Genomic DNA, 17221 nt, shown 5'->3' with positions numbered 1-17221 from the left:
TTTTTTTTTTTCAAAGAACCAACTTCTAGTTTGTTGATTTTGTTTTCATTTTCTCAATTTCATCTATTTTTGTTCTAATCTTTGTTACTTCTTTCCTTCTGTTTGATTTGGGGTTAGTTTTCTGTTCTTTCTGTTTCTTCCAGGTGAGCAGTTAATTCCTCTATTTTTAAAACAATTTTTATTATGAAATATAACATCTATCCAGAAAAGCAATAAATGTCAAAGTACATTGTTACAAGTAATTGTAGAGGTCAAGAGTAGCAGGGGAAGATGACAGAATAGGATAGGCTATGATCACCCTTGCTCCAAGGAACAGCTAGAGGAGTGACAGAAAAAATGACCGAGACAGTAGTTCCAGGGTGCAAGTGACCTGAGAGGGTCTTCTATGCAATGTAGGGAGGTCCTGGATGAAAAAGCTGAGAAATTGAGATTCAGAGAACTCAGTGAATGGGCTCCATCAGGAATCCATGGGAACAAGAGGCCACATCCAGGAAAGTGCCTGCCACCACAGCTAGCTTGGGATATCAGCTCTCTTAGCTCTGCAACCCAGAGCTCCTGGAACCCAGGAACCCAGAAGCCAGTAAACACGCTTTCCCTGCTCATAGAGAGCATCCAGCTAGTGCACAGAGCCTACCATGCACTTTTCCGTATGGAGGCCTGGAGCCCTGGGAGTGCATGGACAGGGAGGCAGGGATGAGGAATCAAGCCAAGCCATGCCCCTTGACCACCCCATGCTCATGTGCCAATGCATGCTGCCCCCACAGCGACCTACCCCAACAAACCTGACCCTCATACCCTACACACCTGAGCTAAGCTCCCTACACCCCAGGCACCTGTGTCCTACCCTCCCTGTTCTCCAAGCACCCACACACTGCCCCCCTGACCCTCACCACCATGACCCACCCACCCCCACTCCTGTACCCCACCCCATGCATGCAAATGCACCACACCCTGCCCTCTGTGCACACCTACGCTCGACCCAGGCACATACCCAAGATACTCTCACACATACCCATGTGCCACACCTACCCTCAGCCTGTGCACTGCCCTCTCTGCCCCACACCTGCCCCCTTGACCCCAGTGACCCTGTGCCCCACACCCCCAGCCCGAGCCCAGAACCCCAACCCCACCACACTCCATACATCCGCACCCCATGACCTGCACACCCCCAAACTGTGCCCTGTGCAGCACACACCTGTAACTACTTGTGACAATTTACTTTGAAATGTATTGCTTATATATATATATATATATATATATATATATATATTTTACAACTTAAAAATGTAAAAAAGTAATCATAGAACAAGACTTCAGAGTTTGGTATGGGTATGTTCCACAATTGTAGGTTTTCTTCTAGCTGCGTCAAGACTCTGGAGGCTAAAAAAAACATCAGTATAATGATTCGGCAGTCATACGGATTTGTTAAGTTCTACTTTCTCCTTCTTCTCCTTGGATCCTTCCTCCAATCTTCAGGGGTATTTAGCTCTACGCTTTCTAAGTTTTTCATGTTGGAAAGGGATGTTGATAATATGAGATAGGGGAATGGCACTCGTGGATGTTTTGGGAGAGGTTGGCCCCTCTGGTTCCAACACTTATCTGGCCTAGGAACCCATCTGGAAGTTGTAGGGTTTGGGAAAGGAATCTTAGTATATGAAATTTTGTAAAAACTCAGATAAAGTGCAGGTATTCTTTAGCGTTAACAGGAATGATTTTGGTTAGGGTTTGGCAAAGCATGGTAGTCAGCAACATCTAGCTGAAGCTTGCTTGCATAAGAGCAGCCTCTTGACTCTCTGAACTCTCATAGCCACTGATACCTTATTTTGTTACATTTCTTTTCTCCATTTTGGCCAGGAAGGCATTATTGATCTCATAATGCCAGGGCCAGGCTTGCCCCTTGGAGTCATGTCCCACGATGCCAGGGAAACTTTCACCCCTGGATGTCATGCCCAGTGGAGCGGGGAGAGTAATGATTTTCCTCTGGAGTTGGGCTGAGAGAGAGAGAGAAGCCATGTCTGAACAACAAAAGAGTATTTCTGGAAGTAACTCTTAGGCATAATGATAGGTAGACTTGGGTTTTTGCTACAGAAATAAACTTCACAGAAGCAAGCCTCAGGATCAAGGGTTTGGCCTATTGACTCGGGAGTCCCTAATATTTAAGACAGTATCAGAAATCTCCCCAGGGATAAAGCTTAATAGCTCCATATTTTTTCTCCCATCCCTCAAGGGACTTTGCCAACACTTTTAAATTAACTCATATGCTGGCATGTATCTGGTACCTTATGCTATACAGTAATTCCTTGATTTTTGTTTTCTTTTTTAATACAGACATTTAAGAAAATAAATTTCCCTTCAGTACTGCCTTTGCTAAGTCTTATAAGTTTGATATATTGTGTTCTCATTTTCATTTGACTCAAGATACTCATTTCTTTTGTAATTTCTTCCTTGACCCACTGGTGAAGAGTGTGTTTAGTCTCCACGTGTTTAAGAAAGTTTCAGACTTCCACCTGTTATTGATTTCCAACTTCATTCCTTTATGATCTGAGAATGTTTTATATAATTTTATGTTTTTAAATTTATTGAGACTTGCTATGTGACCCAACCTGTGGTGTATCCTGGAAAATGAGAAAACGTGTATCCTGCTGTTGTGCAGTATAAGGTTTTGTAAATGTCTGTGAAGTCTAGTTCATTCTTCATACTATTCAAAATCTGTTTCTTTATTGATTCTCTATCTAGATATTTTATCTTATAATGAGTGGCATATCAAAGTCTCCAACTATTATTGTAGAGGTGTCTACCTCTCTTCAGTATTGTATTTCCCTCATGTAATTTGGGACACTCTGATTCAGCACATATTTATGATTATGTCTTATTGACAAGCTGTTCCTTTTATTACTATATAGTGCCCTTCTTTGTCTCTTTTAATTATTTTACATTTGAAGTCTAATTGTCTGACATTAGTATAACTACCCCCATTCTTTTCTGGTTGTTGTTTGTGTAAAATATCTTTTTCCAGTCTTTCACTTTCAACCTGTTTTTGTCCCTGGCTCTAAAGTGAGTCTCTTGTAGACAGCATATAGATGGGTCCTGTTTTTTAAATTCATTCTGCCAGTCTTTCTTTTGATTGGAGAATTAATCCATTAACATTTAATGTTATTACTATAAAAGCACTACTTCCTTCTACCATTTTGTCTTTAGGGTTTTATATGTCCTAACCTTCTTCTTTCTACCCTCCCTGATAATCTTCATTTCTACACCCTTCTCCAAACCTCTCTCCCCTGTCTTTTCCTATTTGCCTGTAGCACTCCATTCAGTGTTTCTTGCAGAGCAAGTCTCTTGTTCACAAACTCTCATGCTGTCTGTCTTAAAGTATTTTAAACTCTCTTTTTTTTTTTTTTTTTTTTTTTTTAAAGGAAAGACAGAGAGAAGGAAGGAAGGATAGAAGGAAGGAAGGAAGGAAGAAAGGGAAACATCTTTAAACATTTTCTTGTTTTATTGTATTCTGTTTCTCCATTTTTGTTACATGGGCTGGGGCCGGGAATCGAACCGAGGTCCTCCGGCATAGCAGGCAAGCACTTTGCCCGCTGAGCCACCGCGGCCCGCCCTCTCCCTCATTTTTGAAAGACAGTTTTGCTGGATACAGAATTCTTGGTTGGCTGTTTTTCTTTCAGTATCTTAAATATATCATATCACAGACTTCTTGCTTCCATGGTTTTTGCTTAGAAATCCAATTTCTATTGAGCTTCCTTTTGTGTGATGGATTGCTTTATTCTTTTTTTTTTCATATGGGCAGGCACTGGGAATCGAACCCGGGTCCTCGGGCATGGCAGGCAGGCAAGCACTCTTACCTGCTGAGCCACCATGGCCCGCCCGGATTGCTTTATTCTTGATGCTTTTAGAATTTTCTTGTCTTTGACATATGACAATCTGATTCATAAGTATCTTGGAGTATGTCTATTTGGACCTGTGCCAGTTTGAAAGGATGTATGTACCCTAGAAAAGCCATGTTTTAATCCTAATCCCATTTTGTAAAGGCAGCCATTTCTTCTAATCCCTTTTCAGCACTGTTATGTTTGAAACTTTAATTAGATCATCTCCCTGGAGATGTGACTCAATCAAGAGAGGTTGTTAAACTGGATTAGGTGGAGACGTGTCCCCACCCATTCCATGTGGGTCTTGATTAGTTTACTGGAATCCTATAAAAGAGGAAACATTTTGGAGAAAGTGAGAGATTCTGAGACAGCAGAGAATGACATAGCCATAAGAAGCAGAGTTCACCAGTTAGCAACCTTTGGAAATGAAAAAGGAAAATGCTTCATGAAAGGAAGCCAGGAGAGAAAGCTAGCAGATGATACCATGTTCGCCACATGCCTTCCCAGATGCGAGAGAAACCCTGATTGTGTTCACCATTTGCCTTCTCACTTGAAAGAGAAACCCTGAACTTCATTGGCCTTCTTCAACCAAGGTATCTTTTCCCAGATGACTTAGATTGGACATTTCTACAGACTTGTTTAAATTGGGACATTTTCTCAGTCTTAGAGCTATAAATTTACAACTTATTAAATTCCCATTTTTAAAAGCCATTCCATTTCTGGTATACTGCATTCTGGCAGCTAGCAAACTAGAACAGGACCTATTCTGTTTGGGGTCGCAATGCTTCTTGTATCTGTAAACTTACATCTTTCGTAAGAGTTGGGAAATTTTCAGTAATGCTTTCCTCCATTATTCTTTCCCTATTTCCTTGACTTCTCCTTCTGGGACATCCATAATATGCAGGTTCATGTACTTCATGTTGTCATTCAATCTGAGTTTGAATGACATTCATATTTTCCCCATTCTTTTGTTATTATTGTGTAGGGTTTCAGATGTCCTGTCTTCTAGTTCAAGAATTCTTCCTTCTGCCTCTTCAGTTCTTCTGTTGTGTCTCCATTTTGTTTTTCTTCTCTTCTATTTTGCCTTTCATTCCCATAAGTTGTTCCATTTTTTCTTTCAAGCTTTTGAGTTCTTCTGTATAGTCACAGTGTCATCTTTATAGCCTTCATCTCTTTTGCCTTATTTTCCTTCACCTTGATTTTTTTATTTGTTTGGACATCTTTAGTTGTTTCAACCCCTGTATCTCATTTGAAATGTTTGTCCCTTTGGGCCCCATCTTTGTTCTTCCTAGTATGAGTCATGATTTTTTGCTGATGTCTAGGCACCTGATTTCCTTGGTTTATTCTGAAGGTTGTTTTCTTTTACTTAGAATTTTCTTGTTGGTTGACTTTGTTCTCTATCTGTTCTTTGACATTCTGTTCAACTGATTCTAGACCTCTAGCATAGTTTAATTGATCATTATTTCACAGCTCTTGTTTTTCTGATTATTGCCTGTTCTGCACTGTGATCTCGGTCCTTCCACCTGTTCCACACAGTTCCTGGCTATTTACTAGCTGTCTCAGATAGAGGAATAACTAAATTTCACACCTCCCCACACTGCCATCTTCCGAAGCTCCCAGATACAATTGATTTTTGTTTGATGTTGTATCCTGTGCCCTTGCTGTTTATCTAGTAGTAGTTTTTTTTGTTTGTTTCTAAGATTCCCTACAATCTAAGCCATATGGGTCTCTTACCTTATTGCATTGGCTTGGACACGAGGAAAGCTTTCAGTCTTTTACCATGTTAGCTGTAGGTTTTTTCAGATGTCCTTTATCGGGATTTAGTAAATCTACTCGTATTTCTAGTTTGCTGAGTTTTTATCATAGGTGGGTATTGAATTTTGTCAAATACTTTTTCTGCATCTGAGGTGATCACATGGTTTTTCTCCTTTATTCTGTTGTTACAGTATGTTATGTGATTTTCAGATGTTAACCAACTTTCATTCCTGGAATAAGCCCTACTTGCTCATGGTGTGCTATCCTTTTTACATGTTGTGCTATCCTTTTTACATGTTGTTGCAAAGCTTGTCTTAATGTCAACTTAATTTTTTTCAAAAATCCTTTTTCCATAGTATCAGAGGCACTTTTCAATACTAATTACTTCAGTTCAAAATAATGGTCTCAATGAACAAGTTTACTGTAGTTAAAATTCCCCTTGTTAAAAAAAAATTCCCCTTGTGACCTATACAGTCTTTTATTATAGGTTTCATTCAGTACTGTGCCTATTAGATGCCAGGTATTTTTATGTGTTGATGAAACAGAAATGAACAGGATAGATACAAGCCTTTGTCCTCAAAGTAATGAGGAAAATCAAAATAAGTAATTATAATACAGTTTGATGAGGATTAGGCAATATGGAGTGCAATTGATTTAAAGAAACTCAAGGTAGCAGAGAGAACTTTTTAAAGTGTCTTCTGGAGGAAGTATCTAAAGGGTAAACTTAACCAGTTACCTTACCAGATAATTCACCATTCTTTTTAATACTGAAAGGGAAAACGCACATAAACTAGGATGTATGGTAATCACAGATCTAGCCAAAGGGGAACAGTGTTTAAGGCAGAAAAAATTGTTATGTGAAAGAGAGGAATCTGTATTTAAGTTTCTGACATGACTCTAGTGCACAAGCAAGTCTGGGAGCCAGTGGAGTCACAGAGCAAAGTTTCTAAGGTTGGAAAACACAAAATCTTATAATGCAGACTTTAATACTCCTATTTTCTTTCTGAATAGGAGAGGACAAACCAAACAATGGGTACTGATAGATTTGGTAATGGAGAGTTGAGGGAGTTTTTTATCTCTTATTTTTCCAGTACAGAGGAAGTATTCTGCCAATAGAGGGAGAGTTGGAGAAGGTGAAGATTTAATGAGTTTGGAGGTTTCAAATTGTGAAAAATAAAGGACAAGCTTACTAGTATTGAGGACCTGGTTGATGTGGTGACCATGATTTTTTTAGTGGCACCAATCTATGCCTTCATCTTGTTTCTGCAACACATTCAGTAGGCCAGCTGCAAACAGAAATAAGGCAAATATAGTTGAAACTGTCCAAGATTCAGGTTTTGTCAGTTATGGAAGAATGACTTTAGGGCAAGGAAATGGCAGAGGTATTAAGATGACAAAGAGCTAAGCTGGATAGAGATAAGAAAAAAAGGTGGTTAATGAAACTTTTGGTGAGAATAAAGAGTTTAGAATATTGGATTTGATTTCCCAACTGCTCTAAGGTCCTTTTTACATACCTGCTTTCATTTAATTTTAATCACCAAACTATATGCCACACTGCAGGAGAATAGAGACATAAATAAGAAAGTTCCTACCCTCAAAAAAATTGACCATTTGGTAGAAGAGCATCATGTAAGCACGCTCAGTAGAATTAACAAGATCAAGATACAAGGTCCTAAGAATATGAGAAGGGACTTTTTCAAACACAGGATAAGTGGTTATCCAGGAAGCTTTCATCAAAACCTGCATTAAATAGATCTTGACTAATACGGCAAGACAGCCACAGGCAGAGTTGGAAGAAAAAGACCATTCTGAGTAGAGTAAGTAGCATAAGCAAAGGCTGAAAGTTGCAAAAGCCTGATTAGAAGTAAAGGTTTGTGAGAAAACAATGCAAAATAAGGGTAGAAGGTAATTTAAAGCCAAGTTAGAGGGCTTTAAATGTGCTAAGACATCTGAACTTCATTCAGTATGCAGAAGAGAGACAAAACCTATTACCATAAAGATGGACTCTCAGAAAACTGACCTAGAATCAAATTTTCCTTATAGTTAAGGCCTAAACCAATGGTTCTCAACTGGGACTGCACAAGAGAATTACCTCTTGGGTTTTGAAAGATACTGTTACTGGGTATACCTAACAAAGATTCTGGCTCAGGCATCATTCCAAATGTATAAAGTGTCCAGGTGAGTCTATTTGAAAGTCCCTGGCCTAAACTAGCAGATTGATCACAGTTTTTGTTGCTTCTGTATGTTCAAATTAGACAATAAATAAAAAAGAAAGTCAAATATACACATGGCCCATAAAATTCTGAGGAAATACTTAGAATAAGCCAAGCAGACTCAGTAAAATCAAAACTAAAGTCAACTGTACCTACCCATCACAAAAGAAAAACGGATACTGAATATATACAATTTATTTAATAAATTAATGTCATTCAAAATACAGTGCCAGAACATTATGCAGTTGAACATGCTAGTATTGTTTATCATGAAGCACCTGTGCTCACGTTAGATTGGCGGCGCCCAGCTACTGCTAGTGGTTCCTGGGATTAATGCCAGAGCAGCACTAGTTATCTGCTCTTCTGCACAGCTGTGCAGAGAATTCCTGAACAGTTCACCTTCCTAATCCTAACACTTCCCCCCTCCCCAAAACACACAATCACAGGTTAAAAAAAAACACACCCTGACAGCTAACGGATATCTAAACACAATCACTCTACAGTAAGGCTTATTATTAAATTAACAAAGATGTAATGACCTGGTTAACCCACTCTAAATCTTTAAGATGGAGAAACACATCAGCAGCAGGTAATTATATGCATGAGCCAATGTTAATGTAATACAGAAAGTGGAGTCATTTACTGATTAAAGCTCCACACAGACCCGCACAATGAGAGGCTAGCAATTCTTATTGCAAGCCCAGCAACTTAAATCCACACCTGGTAAAGGACCAGCTGACTGGAAGACTTTATTCTAGATAGACAAGTATAAGTTAGTGAAGAGAATACATGCACCTAATAGTATAGACTGATCCTGCAGTCATAGCTTTCCTGTGTTAATACCATAAAATGGAAGATCTTCCTCAACTATAGTATAGGATTTAGACAGCATTTCTATACCATCATGGACATTAGTGTTAAGTGCAGCTGAATTAGTTACACCGAAAAAAAACTGTATTCCAGGACTTCAGAACAGAAGCACAGGAATAAAATACACATACTGAAATAAACGCAGCACAATTTGCAATATACCACACTAGGAACAGGAAACTACCTTTATAAGTGAACCTTCTGAGCTGTACATACACAGGGCTAACAATCTGTTAGATAATCTGATTCTTAAGCTCTCATGATACACATAAATTTCTCAATTATTGGATAATCTATTTCATATTATGGAAGCATATCTTTCTGTAAGACTCACTGATATATATTATACTGATGCAAATATTTTTTAAGTAGGGCATAAAAATAAAATTTATCAAAGATAGACTTTTTAAGTACTCATATTTAGTCTTTTCATAGCCTCTCATTTAGCAAAGAAAATGACAAAGCACATAAACAAGGCGTGCACTCCCTGAACTCCCCAACTATACAGGCGGTAGTGCAACCATTTCTCCATCCAGTTCAAACTCCTCTGTCCCATCTGGTGAAAAAAGGTAAGTTGGTGGTTTCCATGGAGATTCTTCAAGGCAGGATGGATAAAGTTTCCCCACTGTACATCGAAAATCTCTCCCTAAGTCCCACAGTACACGTTCGGATATATGCTGTCGCAGAGACCATCGGTCCAGTTCCAAATCATACTGATAGGTGACATACTTAGCTCTCTCATTTAAGTGGGTTTCTCGCATAAACACACACAGAGAATTGGAGATTACAACAGCTCTAACACAGGGGTCAGAGTACCTCTTAGCAGGGATGTTGGCTGCCATCTTCCACTCATTTTTATTCACATCATAAATTTCCACAGTTACTGAAGACCCATCTACAGTGCCAGAGGGGAGTCTTATGCCAGAATTGGTAGCAATATGCAGCCCTCCAATATAGAAAATTTTATCACCAAAAGCTGCAGCTGAAGCAAAGGACCTGCTAGTCTGTCTCATGGCCATCTCCACCCACGAATCAGACCTTGGAAAATAACAGTACATGAGGTTCAGTGTCATCACATAAATGCAGTCATGAACCACAACTGCTGCACTCCACTGCCAAGCACAAGGTAAGGGGCTTACCATCGTCCATTCATCCTTTTCAGTGTCATATCTTTCTACGGTCCTCCGATTAAGTTCTCCACCTACACTATCTCCTCCGATTGCATAGATAAAGCCTTCACAGCAAACCAAAGATGGCTTTATGCGAACAAAAAGCATCGGAGTCTTTGGAAACCAGGTATTTTGCTGTGCATCAAACCAATAAAAGCAATTCACAGTTCTAAAAGCAGTCTGAAGTTTGCTTGTTTTACTGTGATTTGTTTTTGTGTTTTTCAAAGGAACCTGACCTCCTGCTATATAGATATCATTATCCGGAGTTACAACGGTTCCAACCTTATGCAGATCAGCTGGAGGACTGCAGAGCTTGTAAACTTTTTCTGCCTGGGGACTGTAACAGACAGAAGAATAAAGACTACAAGGATTTTCTGATGATGCTTCAATGAAAATCATCATCTCCTCTTTAGTCATGCCAAGTCTTGGTTTGAAAAACTTGGGCATGGACTTATATAAACCTTGAACCACCACAGACTTATCGTTGGGTGGCAAACCTTGAAACCAAGCTCTCTGTGTTACTTCTGAAAGTGCATCAATTCTAATTTGGCTAAGAACTGAAGACAAATACTGTGATCGTGACTCTGTGTTGTACTCTAGCCACAGCATAGCAGCTTCACGAACAGTCTCTTCCTTTTCTACGTTTAAATTGTCACTACTGAGGATGTCTACCAGTAGGTCATGGGACAGCTGCATGAAAGCTTCCTGGTGATACACAGCAGTGAACTTGTGCTCCACCATTCTTTTAGCACTTTGTTTTAATTCCTCACAACTGAAGAGATCAGCAAAACTCAGCAATCGCACACAATTCTCTGCATTTATTTTTTTAATTAAATATTCTCGACAACGTTGTAACACATCTTCCACCTAAAATGAAAAAAAAAACAATAATAAGGGCACGATTAACAAATTTTATTTCCAAGTACAGCATAGGTATATTAATCAGATCCCTATACTGTACATTTTCAGATACAGAGCATGTCTTCCAGTAATAGAATTAAAATTATAAGGCTGTATTTTAATAAATAAAATAAAAAACAAAAAAATATATATATTTAACTATGCACAAGTTTGCACTTCCTCTTCCTACCCAGTTACCTGCACTTCAATGTCCCATTTAGGAGCTGGTCAAAAAAAGCATTTAACTGAGGGAAAGAAAAAACTTCAAGCATGAATTATACTTTTCTAAGCTTTAAAAAATACAAGTGAAAGAAACAAATGAAAATGTTGAATAATAGTACAATAAGTGATTATTGGTATTAACTGAAATCTGTTTTTCTTAAACTGGATGAGCGACATAAAACCAGGAAATCATGCATAATATCTAAGTTATTATTTGCCTTCCTTATCTATAGAGGTAAGACAACCAATTGAAAAAACAATAAAAACATTTACTTGCAGTTATACAACACCCACATTTAAATGACTCATCTTGGCCTCTCACTCCAAGTTTCCTGGATTGATTTTTTTTTTAAGAAAGAACTCAGCTGAATCAGAATTGCTACCCACTCTACTTATTCAACATCATAGTGCTTACTAGAAGCAGTGTATAGGGAGGAGTCAGGTTGCTTAGACTTCGGACTGGCTAGCGAGTCAGTACCTATATATACTATTAGGGAAATAGCTTCACCTCTCTAAGCCTCAGTTTTCTTAAATAAAGCTGGAGAAATAATAGTTGTTTACTTCAAATGATTACTGTGAGGATAAGAATCTATATAATACAGAGCATTATATAGTATCTAGCATATAAAAAAACTGTATTTCACGTGGTTCATAGTAAAGAATCATGTTAATAATGAATACATATGCCATCCCAGGCAACCCAGACCAAGAGGCAGAGTTCTGTTTCACATCTGGATGAGCATATGCACATGCATACAAACAATTCATTAACATGGCAGAAACAAATTATAATGAACAGTGTCAATATTAATCAATAGCAAATTGTTTCGAACCCAAATTTCTTTAAATTTCTCAATTTCTTAAGCAATCCTGATTTAAAAAAAGCAATGAAAACTTGCAAACTACTGGAAGGCAGTACTTATAGTAAGCATTTTCCACATTCAAGTTTGGCTTTAGGACGTGAATGCCTTTGATTCTAAACCACCAAGGAAGTTAAAACAGCCCCAGTTTTCCCAGAGTTGTAGATAACACTAGGACTCTGAACATTTTATAGGGAAAAAGAGTACAGGACTTGGAGAAGCCTTATGAAATGAGAAGAGAAAGCTAGCAGATGCTGCCATGTGCCTTCCCAGCTGAGAGAAAAATCTCAAACTTCATCAGCCCTTTCTTTGGAGTTAAGGTATCTTTCTCTGGATGCCTTAGTTTGGATATTTTAATGTCCTTAGAAATATAAACTTACAATTTAATATAATTCTTTTTAAAAGCAGTTGCGAAAAAAAAAGAAAGTACAAAACAAAAAATGGAGGCTACTTAAGGTGCTGGTTAAGTACTGGATCCTTGCTAATACCCAGGTATTAGCATTTGGCCAGTGCCATTCATTCATTCCACGCAAATTTACTAGTATGTAGTAGGTATCGTGGCTGTACTCCTAAAATTTAATCTTTGGTCTAAAGGTTCTTCCACTCAGAGAATCTTTCTATTTCTGAAATATAAACTGTTATTCCAAAACAGAAAAAATGCACAAAATACTTTTATATTCCTCAAGAATAAATATAGTAAAATAGTTTATCATATCAATCATCACTTTTTGTTTTAGTTTAGTTTTACTACTTCTTAATAGCTCAATATGGTCACATGGCCATTATAAATACTTACATTCTATAAATTCCCTAAAAATCTTAAAATTTTCTGTGAAAAGTAACAGTAGAAATTAGTACATCTAGGCTTTTAACACACAAAAATGAAGCACTTAAATTCAATAAATACTGTGTAAAAATTACTACTTGAAATCAAAATTCTTGGGTAAATTAGGCCCAATATGGAATTTCCCATCAGGAAAGTTAACTAGTTTAGTGGCTGATTAAATCCTGTTTTTACTTATGTGTTTTAAAAAGAGAAGAAAACTCTGACCTTCTAAAATCTGCAATAAAAAAAATTAAATAGATATAGGACATCACTAATGAATCAATGTCCCTAAAAAAAATAAATTATAATACATGTACATAATAGGAAAAAGACTGCTTACCTGCAGGAAGCAAGCTGTTTCATAAAGTTGTTCTACAGTGCTGTCATTTATTGCCAAGTTGCCCGTGTATGCATAAGTTATTATTATCTGCAAGGTGGCAGCATCAACATTCCTCAAGTGTACATGGGTTTGTTTGCTTTCACTCAGACCACTCATGAACATGGCCCTACAACAGAAAGGGGGAAAACAAAACTTTAGAATTTAGTGTAAAAAAAATGCAGCATTAAAAAGAAAAACTAGACATCATGGGATACTTATTTAAAAAGGCATTTGTTGATGGACAACTTATAAGCAAGACTTTTGAGGGAGAAAACAAAAAAGTGCAATTCAGTGCTAAAGATATAACATACTACTCTACAACACCATTCTCAGTGAACTCAAAATTCATTTACTCCTCATATCCATACAACGGAATAACCTTTCAGCAATAAAAAGGAACTAAGTATTGACACATCTACAATACAAATGAACCTCAAAAATATTATGCTCAGTTAAAGAAGCCAAAAATGATCACATATTTTCAGGTTCCATTTGTATGAAATGTCCAAAAGGGCAAATACAGAGACAGATAATCTATGGATACGGAGGGTTGTAGGAAGAGAATGAGGAGTGCTGTAAATGGCCACAAGGTGATGGAAATCCTCTAAATTTAGTGAAGAAAGGTGTACAACACGATAAATACAATAAAATTCATTTAATAGTACACTTAAAATGGATGAATTCTATGGTATTAAATTATATCTCAATAAGAGCTTAAAAAATCATTCACTCAAGATGATTTCCTAAAAAAAAATATGCAGGACATTTTCTTAAAAACTTATTGTGAAGAAATAGATACCTATGCTGGGAAAGGCAGTAGGCACTGTAGAGAATACAAAGTAGAATGCCAATATAAAGGCGAAAAAGGAAAAAGCAATGAAAAGAATATTACTGCATGGCCAGGAAAGAAAAGACTCTAGCTTCTGCCTGTAGTTAGTATCCCAGCAATGACTAGATTGTGCATACAAGGCCAAGGAAATGCAGAAGGCATTCAAATCTGATAAAATAGTGAGTCAGAGGAGAACATTGTAACTGCTTGTTCAAGGGGCATAAAGTTTGATACAGAATACAGGAAAACGATGTAGCAAAGGTGAGTGGCAGATCACAAAGAACCTTTAAGATGAGATGAAGAAGTCTGAGCTTTTTCCTATACAAAGTAGAGAATACTGAATGGATTTAGTATGAAAAACATGTACCTTAGGATGAATACTCTGCACTGTTAAGACCTCAAAAGCAAAGGTAAAAGATAGGAAAACTGGTTATGAAGCTACTGCAATAATCTAGACTGGGGTAAGATGAATCTGAGCTAGGGTGGCAAAAATGAATATAAAAAATATTACAAAGAACCAATAAAGCCTGGTTATTTTCTGACCTCAGAGAATGGGTTAGATTAGGAAGTAGACAGGGGAAGAATCAAAGCTGCCTGTTCATTTTCATTCTAAGTTCCTGAAAAAAATATTCTTAACCATTCGGAGAAAATCACAAGGTCAAGAAGAAAAGTCAATCCTAGAAGAGATGACTTAAATTCTGGACATATATGAGGTAAGGGCAGCTGAGTCAAATGAAATAATCAGTTAAATAATATTACTAGAACTCTGGAGGGAGCTCAAGCATTGATACGATGGGCTGTGAATCATCTGCAAACTGACTGATATTAAAAACTGGATAAATTATCTGAGGGAAATTAAAAAATCAAAAGAAAGCCCACCTCAAATACCAATGACCAAAATGAAATAAAGTTCAATTACAATAAAAAACAAAGACACACGGTTGAAAAAAGATTTGTCAGAGAAATTTGAACCACCAGAACAGTACAATGCTACTCAGGCAAGGGGAGGGGTGTGAAAAATTGGCAAGTCAAGAGGAATAAACACTGCAAAAACAATTAGTCAGACACTGGTAAACTCCAGCATAGCTCACTAGAGGGCAGAGCTAGATTTCAGGCACTTAGGGAGTGGAAGAATGGCACAATGTCAATCAGAATGTAAATGACTTCCTTCTGAAGGAAATAAGGACAACCATAAAATAAACACAATCAGATAATGGAGAACTAGGAAGTGTCCTTGAAAAACATAATGCAAGAAACCATATGAAACTTTAAAAATAGCTATTACTACAGTTTTCATCTAACATGGGAAAATGGAGGAAATCAAGAGATATGTGAAAAAGAACTATAAAAGCTCTGAGTAAAAATTTTAAGTCTATTATCTGCTGAAGGTGGTGACTGGAAAATGGAGGAGGGCAAGGGAACAGCTGACAATACAGATGGTATAAAACAAGATTGGGCCCCAGTCACTGAGCCACCGAGGACTCAGCAGCCTCCCCTTCAGCCCCCTCGCTTCCCGATGTTCCATACCCCCTGCCCACCTTCTCCTGCTGCTGCCTTCCGCAGGCCGTTTCCACTGAGAAAAAGGAATTGTATCGTATGTCCGCTATCCAGAACCTTCACTCTTTCGACCCCTTTGCTGATGCAAGTAAGGGTGACGGTCCTGCTGGGGCTGAGGATTATATCCATATAAGAATTCAATATAGAAACAGCAGGAAGACCCTTACCACTGTCCAGGGGCTCACTGATGATTACGATAAAAAGAAACTAGTGAAGGTATTTAAGATGAAATTTTCCTGCAATGGTACTGTAATTGAGAATCCAGAATATTGAGAAGTAATTCAGCTAGGACCAGCCGAAGGTTCATGGGTTTTAAGTGCTCGTGGCTCACTGAAGCTTAAATGAGGATTCTTTGCAATAAGGAGAAAATTTCCCTTCTGTCTCTTGTCACAAGTTTAAAAACCTCACAGCTTGTATAATGCAACCATTTGGGGTCTGCTTTTAACTTGGACTAGTGTTAACTCCCTCATGCAATAAACTGAAAAGAGCCATAAAAATAAAAAGATTGGTTTTTCTAGACTATGGTTTATGACACCTTTTGTAAAGGAACTGTACTTCCTGACGATCAAAAGAAGCCTAGCCAACTTGGTCACAAAAGTTTTAAACTGGCATTTTTAAGAAAAAGCAAATTCTGAATTACATAATATTTTAACAGTGAGTACTCAAGTACCACAGAGGAAGAGCAGCCGAGTAATTCTCAATTCTCTCAGGTTGGGGGTGAACAAATTGTAAATACTATCAAGAAATAATAATTACTATTTCAGAGGTATCTATTGATTCTTAGGATGGAACCAGAACTCAGACTACAAAGAATCTATCTAGTTCAAAAGGCAAAAAATCCAATAGTAAAGACCTATAGTAGCATTCCACGTAAAGATACTGAAATCTACAAGGTTGAAAATGGAATGTTAGTTGAAACAGCTGGGAAAAGATAAAATTATTCTTGTGAGAGTATACTGTAATCTACCCAGACCAGAGGAAAAATTATATACAGTTGTTTCCTTCTTGTGGATTATGATACTGGCTCAGAAACAGGATTCTAATAATGGAGGACTTTAACCCCAAAATATATTATTCTTTCTATTTAATAAATACACAATTTATTTCAGGGAGAATATATTTTCTCAGAAGACCACAGAAGTTAAAGCATGGAACTAAGCTAGTAATAAGGAAATAAAGGCAACCTTAAGAGAAAAAGATTGTAATGTCTTCAAACAGAATATAAAAATAATGAAAAATTAGGTTCCCTGGACTTCAGAAAAAAAATTAACCCAAAACCAGTTAAAGAAAAATAGTCATCTCACAGATAGGGAATTTACATGACTATACAATTGCAAATAAACTTAATGAGGAAGAAGGATAGGAAGACATCGAAATAAACCTATGTGTTACTTCCTGACAACTGAAAGGCTTTTCTCTTATCTCTAAGAGTACAAAGAGGGACAATTCAGACAATACTGTAACAAAATTTCAGTACAGGTTTAAAAGTTAGATCAGATGATTGCTACGGTTACTGTCATGTAAGATTCTACTCTTGACTACAAATGTCAATCTGAAAATCTACAACTAAGGTATAAAGCTCTTTCCAATAACGAGTGATCAATTTACAATTACTGGCCACTAAAAAAGGAGAAGTTAGGGCCCAGAAAATGACTGAAATGTGTAACCTTGAATTTCTAACACCATCTGCTAAGCTTGTAATGGATCTGAAAACAAATACTGACCATCAAAATCATTTGGGAAGCTTTTAAATATAAAGATACTGATTC

General features: G+C 37.5%; 1 protein-coding gene across 3 annotated transcripts in view; it reads right to left on the bottom strand.

Moving 5' to 3' along the window:
- Positions 1–1352: 1352 nt before the first annotated feature.
- The window catches only part of KBTBD2 (kelch repeat and BTB domain containing 2), a 30685-nt gene continuing 14816 nt past the window's right edge, over positions 1353–17221 (bottom strand). The window contains exons 3-5 of one of the 3 annotated variants that reach the window (XR_013159318.1): positions 13028–13193; positions 6818–10746; positions 1353–1991 (exon numbers count right to left, since the gene is read on the bottom strand). Coding sequence is in view for 2 of the 3 variants with exons in the window: in XM_077120225.1 (XP_076976340.1) it covers positions 9211–10746; positions 13028–13193 (1702 nt within the window). In the remaining variant the exon portion in view is untranslated. Of the gene's footprint in view, positions 1992–3630; positions 10747–13027; positions 13194–15433; positions 15565–17221 lie in introns of those variants that run through there. The other 2 variants (XM_077120240.1, XM_077120225.1) reach the window with 2 other exon arrangements.

The sequence above is a fragment of the Tamandua tetradactyla genome, chromosome 1 (genome assembly GCF_023851605.1).
Source record: "Tamandua tetradactyla isolate mTamTet1 chromosome 1, mTamTet1.pri, whole genome shotgun sequence".
Classification (NCBI taxonomy): domain Eukaryota; kingdom Metazoa; phylum Chordata; class Mammalia; order Pilosa; family Myrmecophagidae; genus Tamandua; species Tamandua tetradactyla.
The sequence above is the reverse complement of the archived record's forward strand: the minus strand, read 5'-3'. Positions and strand labels throughout refer to the sequence as shown.